The following is a 27145-nucleotide window of genomic DNA, read 5'->3' on the forward strand; positions in this document are numbered from 1 at the left end:
TGTCTCAAACATACAAATAACAGCCAAAACCAACTAAACAAAAACAGGCCTTTGTATATTGTAGGCAAGTATTTACCAACTGTGCTGCACCCCATCTCCTAAACACCCCATTTTAAATAAGTTTAAAAGTTAATATTTCAATAATTCGCGTTGTCCAGGACTTAAGCCCATGTTCTTCTCTTTTTTACAGAACACTTACAGAATCAGTGCATGTGTGGAGAACTCTCCCCGGGTTAGATGCGTTTTTTGATACGAGCCCATTAAAAAGCGCCAAGACATCAGTCACTACAAATACTTTTGGCCACGGTAAGCCGGCACCACACCAGTGACTTAACACTGACGCCTGGCGTGTTCTAAATCACGTTTCCTTTTCATGTAATTCAGGCTCAGGGAGCCGATACAGAGCAGCTGAGAAATAAATAATGTTGCTGAGGCTGAAGATGATGCACAGAAGCACGGCTGCTGCTATCTGGGGCAAAGAGAAGGGTCTGGAGGTGGCCAAAAGCCACTCCTTCCTTAGAGTCTTATCCAGCAGGATGGCTTCCATCTGCAAGTGTGTGGCCAGGATCACGCACACATGAAACAGCTGGTGACTGTGACCTGTGGAAAAAACACAAAAGGTTGTCAAATTACCAGTCCAAACCAGAGAAACTGCTCAGTGGGTGAAGGCTCCTGCTGCCAAGCCTGGTAGCCCGAGGGCCACTCCTGGGACCCTCAGGAGAGTATACATCCCTGGGAGTTATCCTCTGACCTCTGCATGTTATAGCTTGTATACACCCATGTATACACATACATGCTCAGGATAAATTAAGTGCTGGGAAGTCATCAATCAAAAGGTGTATAGACGCAGGCTATGATATGTATTCTAAAAATGGGATAGCTAAATCCAAGCAGCCAGACAAGAGATCACACATATGATTTTATTTGTTTGTTTCTTTATTTCAGTACTGACTGTCTTCTGAAACAGGGTCCCAGGTAGCCCAGACTTGAGCTGAGGATGACTTTGAACTTCTGATCCTCCTGCCTCCACCTCCTGGGTGCTGGGATTACAGGTTTCTATAACAATACTTATTTTATAATTTCATGTCTAAGAAATGCTTAGAGAGGTGGGTGAAAGACAGCCACAGGCCCTCCTGGATCGTCACTGACCCGGACTGGCTGAAGACACCCACAGGCCTGCAGCGCCAGGCAGACAGACTTCACTATGATGAGCAAGTATATGGTGGAGAAATGGGAGAGAAAGAGAAACCGACTGGTTCCTGTGCTTCAGAAAGAGAAGGAACTGCAGAAGCAAAGGTGGTCAAAAACAAACTACTGTAGGTGGCCATGGTGATATCTGATCCTGAACTGCTGCCAAGGGCCATGGTCCTACCCCAGCAGAGTAATTGATAACCCAGTCTGTGTTGACATCCATGGTCCATGTTACCACCAAAGGCCACACTGATGCCCCAGGGTCTGGGCCACCACTTGTGGCCATGTTGGTGTCTGAGGACTGTGCCATCACAGGCGCCAGGCTGAGCTGAGGTGGCCCGTGCTGCCACTCGGCGCCTTGGTGTTATCAGGACCCCAGCTGTAGCTGAGGGCCATGTCTGGGTTCATGACCTTACTGCAGCCAGGGTCTATGTTGATGTCCGTGCTTCAATTACCACTGAAGACCAAAAGGATGCCCAGGGTCTAGCCTGACACCTGAGGCCATGTTGGTGTCTGAGAGCTATGCTCCAGCTGTGCCATACTTATCTGAGTGACCCGCACTGCCACCCAAAGCCATGGTGACATCTGGGCCCAAGCTGCTGCCAAGGGTCATATCTGGGTCTATGATCCTACCGCAGCCATGGTCTATGTTGATGTCCATGGTTTATGTTGCCACCAAAGGCCACACAGATGCCTGGAGTCTGGGTCTGGGCTGCCACCTGAAGCCATGTTAGTGTTCAAGGACTGTGCCACTTCAGGGGCCATTCCTACCTGAGTGTCCTGAGCTGCCACCTGGGGCCATGGTGTTGTCTGGGCCTGGACAGCTGCCAAAGGCCATGTCTGGATCAATGGCCCTACAGCAGCCGGGATCTGATTTGATGCCCATGGCTCCTGTTACCACTAGGGCCGTGCGGATACCTGGGGTATGGTCAGTCACCTAAGACCATGTTGATATCCTAGGACCATGCTGCCAATGGGGGTGATATTGATCTGGGTAGCCTGGGCTGCCCCAGGGCCATGTCTGGGTTCATGGTCCTGATGCAGCTGGGGTCTGTGCTGCTCTCCATGGCCCAAGATACCACAGGGGACCATAGGAACTATGCATGTTGAAATCCAAGGGCCGTGCTGAGCCAGCACCACCCATCATTGTCCCCAAGTGTGCCCCTTGCTGGCCACTGCCATAGAAGAGTTAGTCCTGTCCCTTACAAGAGAGCTGGCCCCACCCTTCACCATGGGTATGGAAGAGCCTCCCTAATCACCAACACCAGTATAGAAGAGCTGACCCCTCACCTGAGGGGCAGCCTCAGCAGCCCAGAATGACCAAATCAGCTACCATGCAGACCACATTCAGGGCTTTGAGCTGGTCCGCCCCAGCACCTACACCATCCATGACCTAGCTGAGTGCATGATTCCGACAGAACCATGGCTGCAGAATCTCCAGGACATGGGGCAATGGTGGGACGGGCTATCCAGCAGGAGCTTTGGTGAGGATCCAGTATTGATGGTGTAAGAGAAGCCAGAGGCCTTGAACCACACCAACAACTTATTACAGTCAGAACAAGGAACGTGGAATGGACAAAAGCATACCCTGTGTGACACACTACAGCTCCCAGTGCCACTAAGATGAATGAAGAGGTGCTGCGTGTGGGAGAGATGGAGGAGCAAAGTGGGGTTTTATTGTTTTTCTGTTTTGTTCTGAATTAATTTTTTGAAATTTTCTTTGGGGGGAACACTATGGAGGTGGGAGTGGATATGGAGGGACTAGAAAATGAGTGGGACTGGGGTTTATGATGTGAAATTCCCAAAGAATCAATAAAAATTATGTTTAAAAAGAAAGGAATGCTTAGGACGACTTGGGAGATGGCTCAGTGTGTAAGACCGTTTGCTAAGCAAACATGAAAACTTGAGTTCAGATCCCTAGCTCTCATATAAAATGACAGGCATGCTCAGGCGTGCTCGGGCATGCTCGGGCATGCTCGGGCATGCCTCTATACCTGGTGCTGTGTGGAAGCAGGAGGCTAGCTGGCGTTTGCTGGTTTTCAGCCAAGCTACTGGTTCAGTGAGAGATTAAGGCAGTAAGACAGAGAATGATAAAGCATGACGCCTGACATCTTCCTCTAGCCGCGGACTGCAGACACAGACACACACACACACACACACACACACACACACACACACACACACACACTCATTAATATGAACATATACAAAATTTTTTTAAAACTTAAAAATGTTCAGAATGGATGAAGCTATAGCAGAGGGTAGAAATGGGAATTCTCCCTGCCTGGGCAGAAGGTTTTATACCAGAATGGTAGACATGTCCCAAACGAATTTGCACTTTGCTACATATACTGGAGGAATTATACATCATTGTTTTTGGTTCGTATTTGTGACAGTTTTTTGCTGTGGAGCTCAGACTAGCCTTAGAACTAACTACCGTGGTCCTCTTGTTACAGCCTTCAAAGCACTGGGACTGCAGGTGTGCCTGTCCCCAGCTGCTGGAAGCAACATTGATTTGTGACTTGACTGTGGTAGTAGTCAAACATACTTGTGGTAGCTGATCTTAATTGTGCACTTGTTGAGATTCAGAGTCAGTCTAGGAGACATCTCCCCTCGTGTGTGTGTGTGTGTGTGTGTGTGTGTGTATTTCCAGAGAGAACCAAGGGGGAAAGTCTGCCTTCTAAGGGAGCGGCATCTTCCAAAGAAATTATTTGTAACTGAGAAAGAGGTGCCCCCTGCCTCCCTCCCCAGCAAGTGCATCTCTTGCTGTTGCCACCGTCCTCTACCATTGGGACTTTAGCTTCTTCAGCCTTCCAGTGTGGACTGACTGCCAGCTCCGCAGGGTGCTATCAGGCCCATAGCCCCAGTTTTGAACTACTCATGCATCCAGCTTTGTAGATTGAGCACCCAGCAGCTTCTCTGCCTCTCTTGCAGGCTGCCAACCACTGTTGGACTACCCAAACTCCAACCTAGTAAGCCCTATATCATATGTGTGTGTATGTGTATGTATACATACATATACATATACATACATATATACATATATAATAAGTTCTGTTCTAGAGAATCTGGCCTAATATAACTCCTTACTATATTTATTCTTAGAAATTAATATGAGAAAACTAGGAAGGTTAGATGAGCAAAATTCTTTCTCTAAAGCACCTTATCCATCAGCCCCCTTTTCCAAGTGAAAATGTGGGCACCCTGCTCTTTCAGGGCTCCAGTTCTGACTTCTGCTGCAGTGGAAGAGCCGGAGTCTTCCACCTGCCTCTTCCCAAGTGTTCTTGTCTCAACTTCTGGCTAATCAGAGACATGACCAGGAGCTCTCGTTCCAGGAGGCCTTGCTGGACTGAGCTCACCAACTGCACAATCAGTGGGCAGGAGCCCAAGCAGGAGGGGCGGAAGTAGGCAGGGCCATGAAGAAAGGTTCAGGCTTAGGGAAATGACACAGAAGGCAGGACGAGAAGATGGTACTTTTCAAGACTGAACTGTGTCTCTGAACATGCTGAAGTCCAACCCATGGCCATCTTTGGAGAGACAGTTAAGTTTCAGTGAGGTCACTAGGGTGCGCCCTAATCCACTGGACATGATCTATACCGAGGAATAATCTCATGAAGACCGTGGAAAGGTACCAAGGCCAAGATTAGTATGAAGACACCGTCCTACTGACAACTACATCTCAGCCGGTCAGCCTTCTGAGTGTGAGAAAACAGCGCTCCGTTGTGCAGGTCAGTCACACTTGCATGCAGTTCTTCCCTTTGTGGGAATTGCAGGCCTAAGAAACCAATGCAGCATGGCTATTAAATAAGACTTCTCCAGATACCTATATCCAGGTACGGTGGTAGCTACTTGTACATCAGCACTCTTTAAGCAGGGACAGAAAGGTCATAAGTTCAAGCCCAGTTTGGGCTACATGAGTTGAAGACCACCTTCCACTATGCTTTGAGACCTCATCTAAACAATAAATTTATAAAAAGGGTGGGTGTGTGAGAGAGAAGGCTCTGTGGGAAAGGTACCTTCCATCAAGCCTGACAACTTGAGTTCAATACCCTGGATCCACGCGGTAGAAAGTGAGAACTTGTTCCTGCTAGTGTTCCTTTGACCTCTAAATGCCCAAAGCATCACACACAAACACATTAAATAAATTAACATGAAATAAAAAAAATAATGCATGAAAAGTTCTGTATGGTACCATAAAACCCATTTCAGGCTCTAGGGGGCTCCTGACCACAGCACCTCTTCTGGCAGGAACAGAATCAGGATTGTTGAACTCCAGCAAGCCTGCCTGCTGCTTTCCTTCAGCCCCAGCCTTAGTGGAGGGCTGTGCCCAACACTCCAAACAAGTGTGGTGCAGGCAAGTGGCGTCTGCCCCAGCTGTGACAAGTGCCAAACACAGATCCTTGACTTGCGCCATTCACTAAACCCGTTTCCATTAGAGAATGGCTTCAACTAGGCCACCTACCAGGTCTCGAGAACTTCCTGTAGCCCAGGGCTAACCAGGCCAGGAAAGCACCCTCCCCTACCACACTGGCGGCTTTCTGCTGTGTGTCTTTAGGCCTGAGAGGACAGGACTAAGTGAATAAATAAAACATGGAGAAGCCAGAGTGATGGCAAAATAATGGCCCAGCCTGTGCCACACCCCTGCCCGCTGCTGTGGTCCCCAGCTCTCATCCACAGCTGTCTCCGTGTGCTAGGCAGAGGCCTGGGGCCTCCAGTTCCTGGCCTCTGACTCTGTTTTCTCTAGAATAAGTGCTCTAAGAATTTCGCTGGAGGCAGTCCCTTCTAGTAGGACAAAGAGGAAAGAAGAGGCTCTAATCAGATCACAAAGCCTATCTGGCTCCATCTCTAAAGTAAGTGGAGAGGAAGCTCCAGGCAGGAGCAAAAGTGGCTTGGGGAGGACCCAGGTGTTTGCTGTGGTGGGGACAGTAACTGACTTTTTTGAGTCTCATAGTATCTAGTTAAGGAACTTACGTGCCAAAGGCTTGTCCCCTTCTACAGAAGCCACGCAAAGGGGTTGTGATGGCTAATATTGTCAACCGAAGTCTCTAGAACTACTCAGGAGCAAATCTCTGTGTATGTCTGTGAGGGAGTTTCTACACTGGGACAACTGAGGTGAGAAGGCCTGCCATTCCATGGGCTGGGGTCCTGGGCTGGATACAAAGAATGCAAGCTGAGCACCAGCCTTCATTCCTCTCTCTCTCCTCTCTCTCTCTCTCTCTCTCTCTCTCTCTCTCTCTCTCTCTCTGCTTTCTGACTGTGAACACAAAATGACCTGCTGCCTCCTGCTCTGCCACCATGCCTTCCCTTTCACCGTGGGGCACACCCTCAAAACTAAACCAAAATAAAGCCTTGAAGAACCCCACCCATCCTGCTCTGGAGAAAGCGGGAGGGAACACTGCAGCAGCTAGGAGCACCTGTGCTCTGACGCCACTGGCGATCACGTGCCCTCTTAAGTCATACTTAACTCAGCGCCCCTTGAGTGTCACATGACCTCCGTGAGTGCTGCTGGCCTTGCCCCAGCTTTGGAGTTCTTGGGTCAGGAGGTCTGAGTTTGGGTCCAGAAGTTGCGGCCTCAGTCAGGGATACACCTGGGACCCGCAGCTCCACAAGACCCCAGGCCTTCCACTCACCATGTTCAAGACAGACTGTCCTCTGTAAGCTGCCTGCTGTCTGGGACCCGCAGTCACTGGCAAGCCCATCTTCCCTTTCCTCTCTGTGGCTGCCCCCACCCATGTTCATACTGTACTGGGAAGTCAGACTCCGGGTGCCCACATTATGGTTGCTCACTGGAATGCTTCAGGGTCCTGCATCTACCTATTCCCATCCTCCCTGTCTCTGGCAGTCCAGTAGCAACACAAATGATGGCTTCCGTCAAGATATACGGTCACTGCCATCCCTGTCACCGTGACCTATGCCTGGATGACTCCCTCTAGGGTCACTCCTCTCCAGGTCCCCTGCCTGGTGGCTGTATACACATTGTCAAGGATCTCCCCACCCCAGCTGAGAGTCACCCCCTGGTTCAGGGTCACCCTACCCCTACCCCACCCCACTCACCGATGTAGTCAAAGCGTCCAGGAGCCAGTCGCTCCGGCAGGTGAGCAGAGTACAAGAAAGAGGCCAGGAGGGTCATGACCATGTGCTTCTGGTGATAAAAGATGGCTTCATTTCTTGAACTCTCTCCTGGGAACAGGAAGAGCTGCAGGTGTTTGGAAAAACAAAACAAAGCAAAAGGCCTTGAGAAGCCAGATCTTAGGTCTTTCTCAGACCTACACCTCTCAGCACACCAGCACAAGCTCCTCAGGCCCAGGCCTCGCCTCCTCAGGATCGTGGCCTGAACAAGGGGAGTGTGGGGAGGAGGGGAAAGGAGATAGAAGAGAAGAGGCCGGATAGAGATGAGCAGTGGGCAGCGGTGGCACATGCCTCTAATTCCAGCATTTGGGAGGCAGAGGCAGAGGCAGAGGCAGAGGCAGGCAGACCTCCAAGTTCAAGACCAGCCTGGTTTACAGAGCAAGTTCCAAGACAGCCAGAGCTAAATAAACAACAGAAAAGAAGGAGGAGGAGGAGGAGGAGGAGGAGGAGGAAGAAGAAGAAGAAGAAGAAAAGAGGAAGAAAGAAGAAAGGAAGGAAGGAAGGAAGAAAGAAAGAAAGAAAGAAAGAAAGAAAGAAAGAAAGAAAGAAAGAAAGAAAGAAAGAAAAGAAAAGAGAAAAATCCTATTAGATATTGCTGCTTTCTTTTTTTTTTTTTTTTTTTTTTTTTTTTTTTTTTTTTTTTTTTTTTTTTTTGGTTTTTGAGACAGGGTTTCTCTGTAGCTTTGGAGCCTGTCCTGGAACTAGCTCTTGTAGACCAGGCTGGTCTCGAACTCACAGAGATCCACCTGCCTCTGCCTCCCGAGTGCTGGGATTAAAGGCGTGCGCCACCACCGCCCGGCGATATTGCTGCTTTCTGAGGATAAAATGCAAGCACAGAGGAATGGTCCTATCTGCCCCAAATCCAGATGCCGAGCTACAGAACTGAGGCTCATAATGAAGGCTTCAGGGCTTAGAGGCAATCTGGCAGCATAGCTCAGTGGGTAAAGCCCCTTGTCAACAAGCCTGATGACCTGAGTTCGAACCCCTGGACCCACATAGTGGAAGGAGGGAAATGGCTCCCACCATTTGACATCCATACGCTTGCTGTGACTTGCACGTGGTGGGGATCAGATATGTGCACACACAAAAAAATAAATGTGACAGGAAAAAAAATCTTTAAAAACAAAAAAGGCTTGGAAGCCTTTCTGTATCATCAAAAAGGATCACCATTTGGCCTAGCTTGGTGACTCAAGCTTGAACTCACTGCCTAAGGCAGAAATACTGGACGTTCAAGGCCTGTCTAGGCTATGGAGTTAGTTGAAGGGCAGCTTGAGCAACCTGGTGAGATCTTGTCTCAAAACCAATCAATCAAGAAGTGGCTGGGGATATAGCTCTATGTGAGCCCTTGCCTATCACACAGAAGACCTTAGACTCATTCCCAGCATCAACCACCCCTCAATGTATGACCACTATATTGCTTCAAGGCTAAGCAGAGGTTTTTTTTTTTAATTAGTTTTATAAATAACAGTAGTAGCTTCTTCTTACTAGAGGCACCAGGCCAGCCATCTCTGTGCCTCAGATGGGACATGCTGCAGTCGGACAGCTTCTGCTGGGGTTGTGGGAATGTGTTTCCTCTGGCCCTTAGGACCTTCAGGCAGACTCTACTTCCCAGTTTTGCACACAAGGAAAGTGAGCCTGAGAGTGACTTGCAAACCGCCAGTAGTCAGTGAAGTGAAGGCTGGAATCTAGGCAGGGCCATTCTGGTATCGATACAATCACCCCCTGCCCTATGCCCTATCGTCTCGCACACACAGCATGAAATCTGCCTGTAACTGGGGACCGCTTTCAGCAGAAGTTCCCTGTGTGCCCCTGCACAAGCTCCCTCCAAAAAGCAGCGAGAGCTCTCAATTGCACTCCCGTCCCCAACTCTCCTGTAGACCCACTCAGGGAAATACAGGCAAAACCCCCAGTGTGGCAAGTAAAACTCTTCCCCCACCCTGTAGCCTCTCCCCCTGCCACCTGGGCCTCACACTGCCTCTGGGAGAAGTCTACGCACAAGGTCATGCTGACCCTCTAAGATTCGTTATACACAGGAATCCTCATTAGCTCCTACGCAGAAGCAGATGTTAGCCTCATTCACAGATGAGGAAACCCAGGCTCAGAAAGGGTGTGTGTACTGCCCAAATCACACAACAAGTAACCGTGGAGACTAGAATTTGAACTTGAGCCCACGTGTCCTGCAAGTGAGTCTCTTTCCTTCCTGTCCTGTTATCCGACCTCAGCTCCCCGCCATTGTACCTCGGCCTCATCCCCATCTATCCTTTTAAGACTTCCATCCCCGCCTTTTCCTCCAGCAACACACTATATTACCGATAAAATACGATCGTGCGTGTATTGGCCTTTCCCCATACCGATGATTACCAAACTCCAGGCTGTCTGCCTTGTGGTGGTGGTGGTTTGAATAGGAATGGCCCCCACAGACTCGTGTGCATGAATGCTTGGTCACAGGGAGTGGCACCATTAGGAGGTGTGGCCTTAGTGGAGGAAATGTATCGCTGTGGTGATGGACTTTAAGGTCTCATATGCTCAAGCTACACCCAGTGTGGCTCAAACTTCACTTCCTATTGCCTGCAGATGAAGATGTAGAACTCTCAGCTCCTTCTCCAGCACCATGTCTGCCTGCATGCTGCCATGTTCCGCCATGACAATAGTGGGCTAAACCTCTGAACTGTACAACAGTGCCAATTAAATGTTTTCCTTTATAAGAGTTGCCGTGGTCAGGGTGTCTCTTCACAGCAATAGAAACCCGAACTAAGACACTTGTCTAGGTCTCTGTGGTTGTTCCTAAGGCCCTAATCAGTTTGTCTGGCCTCTGTGTTCACACGATCTCCAACTGCAACACCCGAGTCTCGACTCCTATGGGTCCCCCAAAACCCACTGGGATGTTATGACTCTCTCAGAGCTCAGGAGACAATGAAGCCTCTGGCATTGCTGACAGGAAGAGAGGAGATGTACCCATGTTCTTACCCGGTAGAAGATGGGAAGTGAGTCCCAAGTGTAGGGGTAGGCGAAGGCGAGGACCCGGAGCAGCTTACAGAGCCGGGGCTTCTGGAGTTCAAGAAACCTGAAGTCAGGGAAAATGGAGACTGTTTAGGAACTCACACATGAGCACATGGGTCATTAACAAACGTTTTTACATGGCTTCCTGTGAACCTCTAGCCTCTCTCACACCTCCTACACTGCTGGAAACAACAGAACTTCAACAAGAAGGAGAAACTTGCTCTGAGAGCATGGAATGTAATGGGCACAACCCAAGACTGGAGGTGGAGGGTGTCTCTTCAGGCAGAAACCTGCAAAGGTCAGAGGAGATTTAGCAGCAGAGAGGTTTTAGAAGGTCAACACCACCAAGACAGGAAGGGGCCTCTCAAGCACAGACCCGGACGACACTTTACACAGAAGCAGAGATGCACCAAACAACTGGAACCACCCACGTGATGCCATACAAAGACCTGGGCTCAAGAGGGCGCTAGGTCACCCAGAAAAGTTTCTAGAATATTTGTATCAGCACGGGAACACTGGCCTGGGGAAAGCGGATGTGCGGAGGGCCTGTCTCTCTCCCCCATGAGCTTTCCCACTGCTCCCCAGAGCAAAGACAGAATCCTCACTATTTAGGAGGAGGCCGGACCTCCTGGACAGGTCCCCACCTCTCTGGAGACCTAGTGAGGGGTAACAGCTTTAGACCTGGGAGTTCAGCACCAGAGACACCCAGACTGGGTATCAGGAGATTAGGGTTGACCAAGGCATCCACACAAAACTGCAGCTCTGGGGCTGGAGATGTAGCTCAGCTGGCGGGGCGCCTGTCTAGCTGGCACGCAGGAAGCCCAGGTTCCCTCCCCGGCACTCATGAACCAGACATGGTGGCACATGCCCGTGATTCCAGCACCTGGAGGGCAAGTCAGAAGGATCAGAAGCTCAAAGGCATATTTAATATATTTTATATATTAAACACTATATTAAATACATTTAATATATTCTATATAGTGAATTTGAGGTCAAGAGAACCAGAAGTTCAAAGTCATTTTTAATATAGTTTATATAGTGAACTTGAGGTCAACCTGGGCTATAGGAGATTCTATGTCAAAGAAACCAAATGACTCCATTACCTTCTTGACTATGCCACAACACTGGGAAGGAGGCAGTGGGGCTGTGGTTTCATAGGGACACACCAGGTTCCAACACAGACTGGACACATCAGGACCATGCTGATATGGCAGGTTGCCTCTAAAGCTGTGTGTGACCTATCCCTCCCTCACAGTGTTATTGTAAAGACTTAAAGAAACGAAGCTCCAGGTACCAAAGGTAGCTCGGGAAAAGCAAGCAAACCACTTCCCGTTCACCTCCCAGCTATGATGGAGCAGAGGGTCAAAGCAGAGCGATGGGTCCAGAAGAAGCTGAGAACAGACTCAGCTAGGCTCTAGCCCAAGGTATCTGTCCCCCGAGTGTCACATTGTCCCTCTCTGCCTCTGTTAGCCCCAGTCTTTGTTTTTCTTCCCCCACGGGCCAAAGGGAACACATTGCCACAACCCCAGCAGAAGCTGTCCAATCGCAACAAGCCCCTTATGCATCTGCCGTGTCCTATGCATCTGCCGTATCCGGGACAGGCTCACTCCTAACGAGTGCTTCCTGTGGCCACTTACACGCGAAGAAAACCTGGCTCTGGCTTGGCAAGGGCTGTCCCCCAAAGCACCGTTTTCCCTGGGGGCAAACGAATCAGCCTCTCCAGCAACAAAGCTGAGTCTACAGGGGGACAAAAAGAAGAAGCAGAATAGGAGAAAAGAAAGCAACAGAGACAAAAACAAAACAAAAAAAAGCTCTTAACCACAGAAGACAACCCCCCCCCCCACTCCAAAGGTGTAATTCCACATCCAACCACATGATGTCGCCACAGCCAGAGATTCCTGAAGGCCTTGGCCAGAGATGCCTCCAAAGCACCCAGCAGTAGTTTCCAAAGCACAGCTGGCTTTCCCACCCTGGGGTTGAGAGCTCTGTCCAGGAAGCAGTGCAGGAAACACTGGATTGGGGAAGAAGCCTCCCTTAAGATCAGAGTCAATAAATCTTGGCAACTAAAATGCCGGAACTAATGGTTGATGCAAGCAGTTAATTGGAAGTTATCCAATTGCTAAAGTACACAGTTGTGTGTGTGTGTATGTGTTGTCTTCTATTGTGTGTGGGTTTTATCCTAGTTTGGAGACTCACAGGAAGGGGAACACTTTCATATCCCTGACCCTACTAGCCCTGGTAGCACTCTGAAATCTGGGTGGGGTGTCACAGCCCCCAGAACTTTGTCTATTGAACCACTGCCCCAGCTCTGACCCCGAGCCTTTTGAAGCTGACGTTTATCACTCTGCATACTGAGGGATTATTCCTCTGGCCCAGATTACTTTGTGATGCTCACCATACTGACCTCAGTGATTTTGCAAAACAAAAATTTTGGATGAAAGCTGGGAGAGGTGGTGGCTGCCTGTACCAGAACTGGGGGTAGGCTACGTAATGAGTATCAAAGCAGCCAGGGCAGGACAGTGAGACCCGCTATCAAAACACACTAAACCAAACAAAACTCGATGGCCGGCAGGCTTGCTGAAAGGAAGAGCTACGTGACAGGAGGCTTGAGGCAAAGAGAGCAAGGACAGCTCGCTGGCTGCCAGCTGAGGGCGGGGTCAAGAAGGGATGTGTTGGGGCACTGACTATCCATCACCAAGCAAAGTGCTTAGATCCCCTCTCAAGTGTGACAACATGAGAGGACCCCCCACATGGCTACTGGTGACATAGCTCAAAGGTCTTGTGGAGAGGAAGCTGAGCCCAAAAGGAGCAGCCAAGGAGGTCGCTGTTCCCAAAGAGCCAAGAGTGGTCCTCCAAGAGAGCACTACACTTCCCAGCTGGCCCTCGGGCCCTCTCTAGCTATCCTCCCTCCCACCCTCCAGTGCATTGCTGCTGTTCCTAGGCCCTCCACTCCCACACACTAGCATCCTTGCCCAGGCTGTTTGCTCTGCCCCAAAGGCCCTCCCTTATCTTCAGCTTCAGGACTGTCCCTTGCTCCCTTTCAGTCCTAAGACAACCTCTCAAGGCCCTGTGTATCCAAGTGTAGTCACGGACATGGCCTGCTTCCCCTGTTCTCTGTTCTGCTTCACAGAGCAATGAAAGTGCCCTTTCAGACTCTTTGGGGTGTGTGTGTGTGTGTTGGAGAGAGAGAGACAGAGTGTGTATGTGTGTGTGTGTGTGTGAGAGAGAGAGGAGAGAGAGTATGTGTGTGTGAGAGTGTGTGTGTGTGTGTGTGTGTGAAAGAGAAGAGAGAGAGAGAGAGAGAGAGAGAGAGAGAGAGAGAGAGAGAGCATTCTGCCTTTCCTGCATCTACCTGGCATCCTCTTTAGGCAAGACCTCACTCTGCTAGGTGTGGCAACTTTTCACATGGTTCCCCAGAGCCCAGGCAGCCTTTGAGGAACATTGGTCAGGTGAGTGGGGATGATAGCCCCAGATGTGCCCTCTGGATCATCAGAAACAAATTGTGTCATAGTCAAGGAGAGAAGTCCCAAAACTTGGGGGGCACAAAACATTGCTGGGTCTGTGCCAAACACCATCCAAATGCACCAGGCTTGCTGAATCCACAACACCCAACACTGAGCCTGCATGGTCAAGGAGGACTCTGGGCCACCAGAAAGCAATATACCCTGGTGGCTAACAGGTGGTCGGTCAGGAGCTTTCAAAAACTCAATTAACTTAAAAGGCAGCAAATGTCCTCATACACTGCACTATGAGCCCCTGGGAAATCAGCTTTGTCCTATTAATCATAGGGATTGTATCTTTCACACCCATGAACTGCCCCAAGCCCCACTACCCACAGTGTTTGTCCCCTCTGATCCCAGTTCTAAACACCAAAGCCACAGGTGCTTAGAAACCAACTACACAGGGCAATAGCATACCCAAAGACCAGACTCAGGGGTGTCCAGGCCTACCTAGGAGCTCAGGCAGCCAGAGGAAAGATCACACAGGTACATTGTATCTCTGTGCTGTGAACATGGCTCTTACCATGCTTGTACATTGATTCATCCAAGATGGAGACCCAACCCCTCTCCACCATCAGCGGTACCCTAGATTTCCATCCTGGTGCAGAGGTTGTATCCCACACAACTTAACTCTTCCTGGAATTAGGACATAGCAACCGAGGACAAGGGACTTTCTTTCCTGGCTCTGCAGGTGGATTCAAGCCCTGCCCAGCTGTCAGGGAATTTTGTGATTTCCACAAAGAGAGACCCTTCCCATCCCTAGCAGTTCCCTGAGGGATGAAACATACAAAATCCAGGGTGGACACACTGCAAGGCGCTTTCACCTCCAGGGGACAAACCCCATCTGCCTCTGGAAAGTGGAGGGCAAGCTGGGGTGAATCTTTCTCATGTACAAAAATCTATCCTCCCACATTTAAAAAACAAAAACCAGTTTGGCAGGTTCCCCCGAAACCTGGGTGTCACCCAGAGGAAACAAACCATAACCATCCCAAAGAAGAACCCCCTACTCTGCCTGCTTCTTCCTGGAGGGGGGATAGTGCAGTCGGAGGGTACAGGGGACACACATGCAACCCAGGTGCCTCTCCTGACTTGCCACTTCTGGCATGGTGGTACTATCTAGATGGGACTGTCACCTTGCCATAATCACCTGGAAGGTTTCCTAAGCGACCCAGGGAACCTGTGATTTCAGGCAATTCACTCCTGCAAAGAAGAGTGTCAACTAGCACCGCTATCCCCATGACAACACCGCTCACACTCCACCCCACAGAGTCTGGCTTGAAAGGAAAAAGGATAGCAGGATTAGAGGTGAGGAGCTGGCCGTGACTTATGGCCACTTTGAAATACTCTTTATCCCCCATCACAGGTACCTAGTGATGACACATCCCCCACCATCACAGGTACCTAGCGATGACACATCCCCCACCATCACAGGTACCTAGCGGTGACACATCCCCCATCACTCTGAGTGAAGGACTGCCTGACTATGAGGACCCCTCTCTGCCAGAGGGCATGTGTCATCCTGGCATGTGACCTACACCTTCTATCCAGAAGGGAGCTGTGTTGATCCCACTGTACAGCTGAACGAGTTGAAGTTCAAGGAAGACACATAGTGACTTGCATAAGCAGTAAAGCCAGCTGAAAAATTTGTAGGGACTGTAAAAAAAAATGTAGTGTAGGGACACTCTTGTTTAAGTTACAGAGAATTTCAGAGCATCGGGTCATAGGTGGGCTTTTCCAGAGGGTAGAGGGGCTGCCCAAGGTATACCCAGGCATGGAGATGAATCTTGAATGGGGGCAGGCTGATGCAGAAGTTTCTAGATTTGATTACCTGAAGACTCACCCTAACTGTGGGTGACATCATACTGTAAACTGGGGTCTTGAAGTGAAGGAAAAGGATCAAGCTAGCTGGCGGCAATACCCATCCCCCTGCTTCCTGACTGCAAACGCAATGTGACCAGCTGCCTCCAGCCCCCGCTGCCATGACTTCGCCTTGACAGACTATACCCTCCAACTGTGAGCCAGAGAAAACCCTTCTTCCTTTCGGTTGCTTTTGTCAGTAACAATGAGTAAAGTAACCAGTACATTAGATAACAGGGGTTCTACCTGCAGCAAGGCTCCTAGAGCCTTCTCTATTGGGCGTCTCCCATGGGGATACATGCTAGGTCCTCCCTGGCTTCCCACCTAAGATCATAGTGCCCTGTACCTGGAGTAGCAGGAGAGACCAGTGCTGAGAATGGTGTTCAGAACGGCCAGGGCTACGTAGCATTCATGGAAGGTACTGCAGATCAGTGCATCAGGGAACGTGTATGCAGAGTAGGCAATGGCAGAGCCTGCAGAAGAAACAGCAGCCTTGAAGACCCAGGCCGGGCAAGAGCACCATGAGGACTCCCGGGGAAAGGCAACCTTAGCCTTCATCTTCTGCACGGAATCCTGAGCTAGCCTGCCTCTGTACCTTCTCCGAATATCCTCTTGGCTCTCTGTCCACTCAAAATCTATAAGGTTATGTCCTTTTAGAGGTGTGTGTATGTGTGTGTTTACAATCCTGTCCCATGAAAGCTTACACTTATTTTATAGACGCACAGGAGACATAGTAATTTATCTGGAGTCACACACCAAGAAAATAGAAATAAGCTTCAAACCCAGCCAGCCTGGAGAGGAACCCCTGCTCCTAGCCACAGGCTGTCACTGATGATGCTACCAAACTCATCTACTTGTGGACAGGGTGCTTCCTGAGATGCTCAGGAAGAGAGGGCATATCCCTGAGGACAGGGATGTCCTATCAGTGACCAGTCAATGTGGGGTTTGGCTCTGGGTTTTGGAGTATGAGGGAGGCAGCTACATCAGAACTTTCTTGAGAGACTAGTTGTGAAAGTTTTTGGCTGGAGGAACAAGAGATACTTTTGCCCATCTCAGAGTGGCCGGGACCTGTACCCTTAAGTATGGGAGAGCCTGGATCTGGTCCCAATTCATGTTGTTCTAATACAGTGGTTCTCGGCCCTCCTAATGCTGCAACCTTTTAATTCTTCATGTTGTGGTGACCCCCTCACCATAAAATCATTTTTGTTGCTACTTCATAACTTTAATTTTGCTACTCTTATAAATCAATGTATTATCTGTGTTTCCAATAGTCTTAAATGGCCCTGTAAAAGAGCTCAAAGGAGTCTCGACCCACAGATTGAAAACCAATATTTTAATACATTAAGCACCTTGGATTCATAATTAGAGGCAGAAACAAGCCAGATTCAACCCGCCTTTTCTCCCATTCAACAGGTGGATCTTCCAGTAAAGATGATCACAGGGCCAAGGACCCACAGCCTGATGGTAGTTACCTGAAGGGACCATAGCCTGATGGTAGTCACCTGAAGGGACCATAGCTGGTGGTAGTCACCTGAAGGGACCATAGCTGGTGGTAGTCACCCGAAGGGACCATAGCCTGGTGGTAGTCACCTGAAGGAACCATAGCTGGTGGTAGTCACCTGAAGGGACCATAGCCTGGTGGTAGTCACCTGAAGGGATCATAGCCTGGTGGTAGTCACCTGAAGGGACCATAGCCTGGTGGTCGTCACCTGAAGGGACCACAGCCTGATGGTCGTCACCTGAAGGGACAACAGCCTGGTGGTCCTCACCTGTAATCCCAGTGCTGGGAGGCAGCAACAGATGGACCCCTGGGGGGTCATCAGCCAGGCATCCTAGCCTAATCAGTTACTCCTAAGCCAGTGAAATATTTCGACTCTAAAAGCACCACCTGAGGTCCCCTCCCTCCACACACATGTAAACAAACCCAAGTGCTGACAGAGAGGCCTAAGCATCACCTTCCCGTGGGCGTTCACCCAGGAACTCAGCTCCAGGAGACCAGGGAACTCTTCTCCAGACCTGATGCTCAGGGAGATGTCTGGACCAAGATGTTCCATCCATGCTGACTGGAGCTAAGGTGTGCACCAAGCGTTGCACACTAGATAAAGGGGCTCAAACCTGCCTGAGAATATAGCAGGAAGCAAAGCCGACCCATGGGTTCCCATGGGGGATGGGTGTTTGAGATGGGCCAGGGAGCAGGTAAAGGAGAACACTGTCAATCACAGTAATAGCAACCCTGTGAGAAAGACACAGAATCAAAGCATTTTGAATTTGTTGATAACCCTCCTACATCTGCTCAAGAGGACAAGGCTTAGAAAAGCTAAGAGATTCATCTAAGACTGAATTTGGGACAGGTGGCATAAGGTCAGGATCTGGATCCAAGTGCCTTGTCAAAATGTGTATCAGAGGGGCCTGAGAGACCTGGTTCAGTTTCCGGCATCCATGTTGGGCAGCTCTCAACCACGGGTAACTCCAGCTCCAGAGGACCTGCTGGCCTCCACTGGCACCCACACACACGTGGCACACAGACAAACAGAAATAAAAATAAATCCATTTTAAAGAGGTGCATGTCAGGGACTCAGCATACAGCTGGCTGAGGACTTCTCAAAATGCTTGTTTGTATTAGAATCCCCAGGGAGCAGCCGAGGCTGTAGCTCAGTTGGTAGAGGGCTTGCCTGACATGCACACAGCTGAACCCACTCCCAGCACTATCTAAATTGACCTTGGTGGCACACGCTTGTTTTCACAGTTCTTAGAAAAAGAGGATGGGAGGGTCAAGAGTCTAGGTCATTCTTGGCTACACAGCAAGTTCAAGGCTCTGTTTCAAAAAAGAAGGGAAAGGAAAGGAGAGGAGAGGAGGGGAGGGAAGGGGAGGAGAGAGGGAGGGAGGGAGGGGAGAGAGCGCGCGCGCCTTTAGGAAGTCACTGAGTTGAAGATCTGGACCTTATCCCAGGTACTAAGGAGTCTGAAAGCCTTCTAGTGGGAGGGGACCTGGCAAGAGATGAAGCAGGAACTTCCCAGGTAACATGGTGGAGCTGAAAGGCAAAGCTCTAAGGAAGCTCAGGTCTGAGTCAAGCTGACTGAGGATTCATGGGACAGCCTGAGCTTGCTAGCTGATTAGATAGAATGGGGAGTAGAAGTCGGAGGAGGAGGTGAAGCTTATTAGTTCAGACTTGAGCAAAGCAAGAGGTGGCACCCCCTAGCCAGGGACCTGAGAGAAAGAACAGGCTTCAGATCCAGTGTTTAAGGATAAGGGTTAAGAGTCCCTTGTCCAGAGATGTTAGGGATGGGAGGCTGTTCCTGGGTATGCTAGACAAAAGGACCCAGGGTTAATCCTGAGTTACCGAGAATTCTGAGTGTGCCCAGTTATGGGGTAGAGGGGAGGAAGGAACCAGTAAAGACTGAGAACGGAGATGTTGGAGGGTGGCATGAAGGGACTGGGACCATGGCAACCAGTTTGAATGACTGGAGAGAACTGGACAGTGGAGCATTGAGCAGTGTGTGTGTGTGTGTGTGTGTGTGTGTGCGAGAGAGAGAGAGGGGGGGGGGAGAGAGAGAGAGAGAGACAGGTGTACACTTGTGAGGGAAAAGAGGAAGAAGGATGAGGGTAGCCTCCTTCAGGACAAATTGATGCAAAAGCAGATACAGTGACTGGCTTTCCCAGCTAGAGTGGGGCCGGGATGGAGGAAGAAGCCAGAACCAGCATCCTAAGGGATGGATGATAACCATGTGAAGGAGAGAAGCAGGAGGAGGGGCTTCCTAGCCAGAAAAATAAGTGAACGAGCATGGGAGCAGCACCACCCACTCCCAACAGTTCCCCTCTTTTTCAGTGCTTTGGAAAGTTGACACCTCTAAGCCTCTGGGCAAAGGTGGTTTGTGACTCCATCCTCCTTTCTCCACTAGGCAGACCAGTGGAGAGTCTCTTATGGTAGCTCTGAGTAATGCAAAGACCTGATGTGCTGGGGTCAGCCCATGGTGGCCCATGAGAGCCAAACAGTGAACATTTCAGAGTCCTTGCAAGCCTGTGGTTAATCCTGGCCATCACTAAAAGTTACAATTAAATAAATCACAGTAACCAAAGTCCTAAGTACTTAGCACATGGGCCTGTGTGATGGAGTTACTATGTAGTGAGGTTGCTCCTAACCTTCTCCTTATACCTCTACAACTGGTGATGCCACTCAGAGAACAGGAAGGGAGACAAGGCAAGGGCATTTACACCATAGGAACTGGCAAACATGCCAGTGAGGGTATATCCACAGGCGGCACACGTATGCACAAGCTTCTTACAGAGCCCCAGACAGGGCTCCTACATCTTCATGGCTTTGCTAAAACCCTAAAACCCATCAAATCTCCTGGGAGACAGGTGACACTCTAGGGAGGAGGGGACGGAAGGGCAAGGGCCTCACGTACCCAGGCTGAAGAGGTTGACAGCACCATAATCCAGAAAGTAGCAGATATGCCGGGCGTTCTTGGACATAGAGCTGAAGGTGTGTGCACAGCTGGATGCGAGGGGGTACACACAGCTGGTGCACATGTACACGAGCATAGGCCATGAGTAGCTGTCATTCTGGATGTCTGTCATATACAGTGCAGTCACGAACCTCCACACAAAGAACCTGGAACAGAATGTGCACCCGCTCAATCCCCTCTGGACTGTTTGCTGCCTTCCACCCCACTGGGAGACGGCCCATCCAGTGACTCTTCACTAAAATGAAATGGCATGCACTAGAGAAGCCTCTTTGACTTGAAGCAGTGAGTTAGGAAGTAGGGTAAAAAGATAGTCCTTAGAGATAGGATCCTTCCTATAGCATCTTGCCTAAGATATCCTCCAGTCTCAGCTTACATACACCTAAGAATGAGGGTCTCATCCCCTCTTATGGTAGCTCTGAGTAATGGGAAGACCATCCTAAGTCACATGTACCTATATGTGTACCTACATTGTACCTACATTGGCCTACAACTGTATGTGTGTTTTGCCTACACAGCACCTCCCTTTCACAAACCACAGCTGGAGAGCTAGGTCGCTTTCCCACAATGTCCATCAAGGAAAGGGACTCTACACATCTCTTCACCCAGTAACTGAAGGAGAGCCATAAAGCCTTCCTGGCCACCTGCTCTCTCCTATGGTCTAGCAGAGGTGGCACTTGGGCTGTTTGCTGTTCCTCCAAAATTTTCCTTTCGTCCCAACAGATTCATCCTTGTCCTATTTGCTTGGGGTATCTTAGCGCAGGTTTCCCTGGGCTCTCCAGAATGCTCTGTGCTGTCAGGGTGGATGACCCGAGTGCCTGGCTTGGCTTTGGGAATTGTGAGCAGTGTAAACAACTCAGTTGTGCATGGACCGCAAGATACACAAGCAATGGAAGGCATGACGCAGTGGCACAAACTTTAAAATGGTCTAAACTTTAAAATCTTCAAGGGAGATGGGCAACAGGAAGACCATGGGAGAAAAGACAGGTGGGCACATGCCACAGTCAAGGCTGTCTGGGAAAGCTTTGAAGGGCACACAGAAACAAGTGGCCCCAGCAGTTCCAGGGAGGAGAATGGGGAGCAGAGGAACAGCCTGGATCTATTCCCTTGGGGAGCCTTCAATTTGTCAGCATGTCCAGGTTGTTGTTGATACTGCTTTGAAACAGGGCCCCCATGAGTAGCCCAGGCTGGGCCCCAAAGTCATGATCTTTCCGCCTCAACTTTCCAAATCCTGGGATTACAGGCATGTATAACCATGTTCAGAAGGCATAAAGTCTTTGAAATCTTTTGTATTTATCATTGTGTGTATGGAGTATGGTGTGTGTGTGTGTGTGTGTACGTGCACATGTGTGTGCTCGCACACATGCGTGAATGCTTATCACATATATAGAGGCCAGAGAACAACTTTGTGAAGTCTTTTTTTTTCTTTCTCCCTTGACATAGGTTCTGGAGATCACACTCAGGCTGCCAGGCTGGCTTGTCAATTGCCGTCACTCATTGGCCCATCTTGCCAGCCTCAGATTTCTATGTAAGCAAAGATTTAATGTGGCTAACGGCCTTCTCGAGCTACTAGACCTTGCTGCCACTGGCCAGACGGCAGGGCGGTCAAGCTTCTCTACAGATCACCTCACTTCACCCCAAGACTGTGTCGCCTTTCTCCCCTCCTGTTAACTTTTGGATCCCCACCCTATCTTCTGACATCTATAGAGTGGTATGTTATTTGTATTTTAAAAAAATAAATCAACCCAAAAACCAGAAAAGCAAGGCAGCTGAACCCCTAGAGAAGTCTTAGCTCCACCAAGGCTGGGCAACCATAAACTAGACTAAGCCTCTCTCTCTCCCCGCATTTTTAAAAAATATTTATTTATTTATTTATTTATTTATTATGTATACAATATTATGTCTGTGTGTATGCCTGCACGCCAGAAGAGGGCACCAGACCCCATTACAGATGGTTGTGAGCCACCATGTGGTTGCTGGGAATCGAACTCAGGACCTTTGGAAGAGTAGGCAATGCTCTTAACCTCTGAGCCATCTCTCCAGTCCCTCTCCCCACATTTCATATTCCATCTAGTGCTGGGATTAAAGGCATGATTCCCTAGTACTAGGATTAAAGGTGCGAGCAACCACCACCTGAATTTGTTTCTGCATTGATTTTGTGTAGCCCAGTGTGGCCTTGAACTCACAGAGATTCGACTGCCTCTGTCTCCCAAATCCTGGGATTAAAGGTGTGTGCCATCACTCCGTGACCTCTAGTGGCTTTAGCATTGCCTCTGGTCTTCAGGCATTATTTATTTATTAAAATACAGGTAATATACCGCTACACATCTAGTTGGGCTAGCTGTTCCATGCTAATCTAATCACAGGGTCCTTCCTGGGGCTCATGTCTGCTTGCCACACTCAGGGACTCTCCACCTAGCTCAGCTTCTCAGAATGACTCAAAGGATTTGTTCAGGCCTGGCCTGGGCCACCATCTGTGTGCTGTGTGGAATGTTTCTCCTCTCCAGCTGCACATGCCGTCATGTCAGCCCGCAGAGGTCTGAGGAGGACAGTGACCTGCTTGACTGCTGAGGTCCTCCTAGGCCTGACACATACCCAACCCTCCAGACCGCCACCTTCTGTTTCCTTAGAGTCAACCAAAATATCCCAGCATGGAGGGCTGGCTTCTGTACTGAACACACACTGACATTTCTCTTGTCCTTATTGCCTGAACAGTGAAACAAGCTTTGGCACAGTGTTTACTCGGCCTCAGGTATTTTAAGGAATCTGGAGATGATTTAAAGAACACGGGAAGATGTGCAGAGGGATATGTAAATACGGTGCCACCTGCCGCACAGAGAATTTACAGGTTCTGGCATCTTTAGGGGACCCTGGAACCAATCCCCACAGATACTCGGAGAGCTGCACCATGGTGTGGAGAGGTGACCCTGTCTCCATTTCCAGAACCTTTGCTTGATGTGTGTAAAGTTGGTCTTCACCCCACCTTTCTCAGCAAGGAGCCTCCTTAACCTTCCTGGAAACCCCATTCTGCACCCTTACTTCTCAGAGGTTGGCTCCTGGTTGGCTCCTAGTTGGCTCCATTAAAGGTGACCAACGGTACATGGCTGCTATAGTCCCCAGATAATTACAAGCACCCACAACCGTGCCTATGTATTTTTTTTTTGTTGTTGTTGTTGTTTTTATTTTCAGAGAGGGTCTTATGTAGCCCAGGCTGGCCTCAAACTCACTATGTAGCTGAAGATGACCTTGAACTCTTCCCTCCTTTACCTCCAGAGTCCTGAGGAGCGTGAGGCTTCCAGGCCTGGTTCATGCAGCACCATGCAGTACTAGGGATTGACAGCAGAAGTTGCCACACACACACTACAACCCGAGTTACATCTCCAGCTCCTGCCTCTTTGTCTTTATCAGGGTCTTCTCTCAGTCCTCACAGCACCCACAAGACACAGACAGAGGATCATGCCTGCTCTACAGGCAGAAAATGCCCGGCTCAGAGAGATTAAGTGACTTGCTCAAGTTAGTGACATTTTAATAAAGACTTCTCAAAGACCAGCAAAGCCTGTAAGACTGAAAGAGATGAAGATAAATGCTACCCGGTCAATAGGAACCCTAGAATCCTATGGCAGTCCACACCCTGGTGCTTAGTCCTTGACAGTCCTGGCTCCTTCCCCCATCACCCATGTACCTGTACCCACAGGGGACCCCTGGCCCTAGCATAAAATCTCCCTGCCACCCAGCTGTGTTTTACAAAGTCTAGTCCCCAGGGATCCCAAATGAGAGAGGCTGTCCAGGGGGCCGAAGGTACCAGAATGGTAGCAAGTGCGTCCAGATGTTGAGGGTCTCATTGGTCATTTGGAAAAGGCTGAGGATACAGGCAGTGGCCGAACTCTGTGGGTGTCGGTAGCCAAAGAGGATGCCCTGCTCATGGAACACCTGTGGAGGGAAGACAAGGGAGGGGCAAGGAGGTGAGACAAAGGGGAGGGGTGGCTCTGGCTAGATCAAGTTCCTGGGTGACTGAGTAGTTCCTTGACCTGGTCCTCTGCCTTTGTCCACTCTCTCCCCAGGAGCTTCTAAGAACCCTGTCCTCCAAGCCGTCCTAGCCAGTTGGGATCCAAGGGCCAGACTGGCTTGGGAGTGCAGGCTGGCTCTGCATTTCCGGCTATGCTTACCCTTGGCATGATGTTGTCTAAGAGTCGTGTTTGCACTCTGCCTAAGGCCAATGGCCTGGTCTTTAGATGTCTTCGTGGTGCTCGCATGTATGCTGTCTGCCTGAGCCAGCCTGCCCTGGATGTCAGAGGCTGGTGGGGCAATCTCTGCGATAGAGCCTCCCAGTGGGATGAGGCATCCACAGGGACTTCATAAAGGCCTTTTGATGATGAGGCCGATGATGATGCCAGAGTCTGGACTGTGGGAAGAAGAGGCTGACCACCGCAGGATCACTGAGCCACAGTCCCCAAGAGAATCACTGGTAAGCAACCACTTTTTCCTTCCCCCAGCATCTCCGGTAAGAAAGATGTGGGGTACTGGACTTGTCCAAAGCATTGTATTATATCCATTAAAAATGGTAACCAGAGGACTAGGAGATGGTTCAGTGGGGTGAAAGTGGTAATCATGAGGACGTGAGTTTGGATTTCGAGTGCCAGTGGAGGTACCAGCACGGGAAGCAGCGAGGGCCTGTAACCCCATGCTGGCGATGGTGGAGACAAGGATCCCTGGGGTTTGCTGGCCAGCCACTCTATCAACTGGTGAGTACTGGGTTTAGGACAAGACTCTGTCTCAAAGAATTTGGTGGCAGCTGGGTATGGCAGTGCACGCCTCAAGAGGCAGAGTCAGGGAGAGCGCTGTGAGTTCAAGGCCAGCATGGTCTAGGTAGCAAGCGCCAGGTCAGCCAAGGTTACCCAGTGAGACCCCGCCTCAATAAATAAATAAATGGATAGACAAGGTGGTGAAGCAATGAGGAAGCTGCCCAGTGTCAATCTCTGACCTGCATGTGAACACGCATGCGCTCATACACACAGTAACTGACAACACACCGGGGCACATGGGCCCCATCTCAGAGGGTAACATCAAGCGAAGAAAAGTGGAACACAGTCCTGCCACGACTGGAGAGGTATACTCTCACAGTGGGGCAGGGACTGGGGAGAACACAGAAGAGGAAAGGGGTCCATCTGTCGGGCTAGTTGGCTAGCAGGAAATGAATCTTCCTTTTTGTGTTGCTTAGCTCAAGGTTTCTTCACACTCCTGGAATTTGGGGCCAGATGGTTCCTTGCTGGGGAAGACTGGCTTCCTGCGTGCCTGGGCCGTCTACCTGCTACCTGCTAGAAGCACTCTAAGTACAAACTCCTTTCCATGCCAAGTTATGACAACCCCAAATGGCTCCAAATACTGGGACAGTCTCTTGGAGGCAACATCTAATTCTGGTTAAGAACACTGATCTTGTTTGTTTTGTGACAAAGGCTCACTCTGTATAGCTCGGCTGACTTCAAACTCTTGGCAGCCCTCCTGCTTCAGCCTCTCAAATGCTGACATTACACGTGTAAGCCATCATGCCTGGTTAGAAGCACTGATTTCAAAGTCATGGTTCAAAGACTGTCATAACCTTTGGAAGGTAAATTATACCTAGTGAGATGGCTTCCTAGGTGAAGGCGCTTACTGCCAAGCTTGATGACCCGAGTTCAATTCCCAAACCCACATGGTGGAACGAGAGAAATGACTCCTGCAAGTTGTCTTCTGATGTCCACACATGCATGCTAAACACACACACACGCACACACACGTACACGCACACGCACACACACTATACAGGAGTAGGTTGACGGAGACAAATTATTACAGTGTTGCTTAGTATTTAGCCCCCATGATGGAGGTCAAGACACATTTTCTATAGTTTCTCCTTTGTCTTCTTGAGGGAGGAGGGGACAGCTGCAGAGCCCCACCGACTCAGCATGCACGAAGCCTCGAGTTTTATCCACAGCACTGAAAACAAAAGCAAAGAACTGTACCAAGCAGAGCTGCTCCCTCTCTTGCTGTTCTAGTCAAGAGTTCCCACAGAACCATAAAGTAAGCAAAAAGGCATGTTTGGAAGCCAGGGTGGTGGCACATGCCTGAAATCTTAGCTCTTAGGAGGCTGAGGCAGGAGGATCTCTATGAGTTCAAGGCCAACCTGGCGTATGTAGCAAGATTTCATCTAAAAAAAAAAGCAGCACACTGATGCCCTATGGGTCCTATGAAATGGGATGGTGGTGGATTGCAGGGTAGGTGTTACAGTTTCCTTTCTCCTGCTGTGATAAAATACTTGGACCAAAAGCCACTCAGAAAAGGAAAGATTTATAATCCCAGATCACAGTCTGTCACTGAGGGAAGGCAAGGAGGAAGCTCAAGGCAGGCCTGATTGCCAGTCCACACACCATTAACTCCAATCAAGAGACTCACTTCACAGCCAGAAAATACAGCAGGAACCATGGAGGGTGCTGCCTGCTGACTAGCTTGCTCACAGATTCAGGCTTCAGCTAGCTTTCTTACATAGCCAGGGATCACCTGCCCAGGGAATGGTGCCGCTCAGAGTGGGTGGGACCCTCCTACATCAACTAACAGCCCAGAGAATCCCGCATAGACATGCCGGTGGGACAGAGTGATCTGGGCAGTTCCTCAGATGGGGCTCACCTTCTCAGGCGACTCTGGGCTGTGTCGAGAGGACAGTTAAGACTAACCAGTGCAGCAGACATGTGGCTTTTCTGGTGTGAGATACAAATTTTCGGAAACGTTCAGTTCAGTGCTGGGTAAACTGGTGAGAAGAGGGAAAGGGGCAGAGAAGCTGATTCGTGGTCTCATCAAGAAATACAGTTTGGGGGGCTGGAGAGATGGCTCCTCAGATAACTGCACTCGCTGCTCTTGCACAAGACCTGAGTTCACTTTTGGGCACCCACACGGTGGCTTGTAACCGCATAACCAACCACTTGTACCGCCAGCTCCAGGGGATCTGACACCCTGTTTTTGCTTCCTTGGGA

The 27145-nt window shown here is 49.8% G+C and overlaps 1 protein-coding gene across 1 annotated transcript; it reads right to left on the bottom strand.

Moving 5' to 3' along the window:
- Positions 1-358: 358 nt before the first annotated feature.
- Positions 359-24394, bottom strand: Paqr5 (progestin and adipoQ receptor family member 5). Its single transcript, XM_038322222.2, has 7 exons — positions 24308-24394; positions 23944-24071; positions 20085-20290; positions 16024-16150; positions 10288-10384; positions 7246-7387; positions 359-600 (listed from the first exon to the last, which is right to left on the bottom strand). The coding sequence occupies exons 1-7, from the start codon at positions 24392-24394 to the stop codon at positions 359-361; spliced, it is 1029 nt and encodes a 342-aa protein (XP_038178150.2).
- Positions 24395-27145: the final 2751 nt, after the last annotated feature.

This window comes from Arvicola amphibius, chromosome 3 (assembly GCF_903992535.2).
Source record: "Arvicola amphibius chromosome 3, mArvAmp1.2, whole genome shotgun sequence".
Taxonomy (NCBI): Eukaryota; Metazoa; Chordata; class Mammalia; order Rodentia; family Cricetidae; genus Arvicola; species Arvicola amphibius.

Excerpts from the sequence above, each read along its gene's own strand:
- Paqr5 (XM_038322222.2), bottom strand. The coding sequence starts at position 24,394 with ATGCGAGCACCACGAAGACATCTAAAGACCAGGCCATTGGCCTTAGGC. Across the intron at positions 24,072-24,307 it reads TAGACAACATCATGCCAAGG|GTGTTCCATGAGCAGGGCAT; the intron begins GTAAGCATAGCC and ends TTCCCTCCACAG. Across the intron at positions 16,151-20,084 it reads TGTCAACCTCTTCAGCCTGG|GCTCTGCCATTGCCTACTCT; the intron begins GTACGTGAGGCC and ends TTTCTTCTGCAG.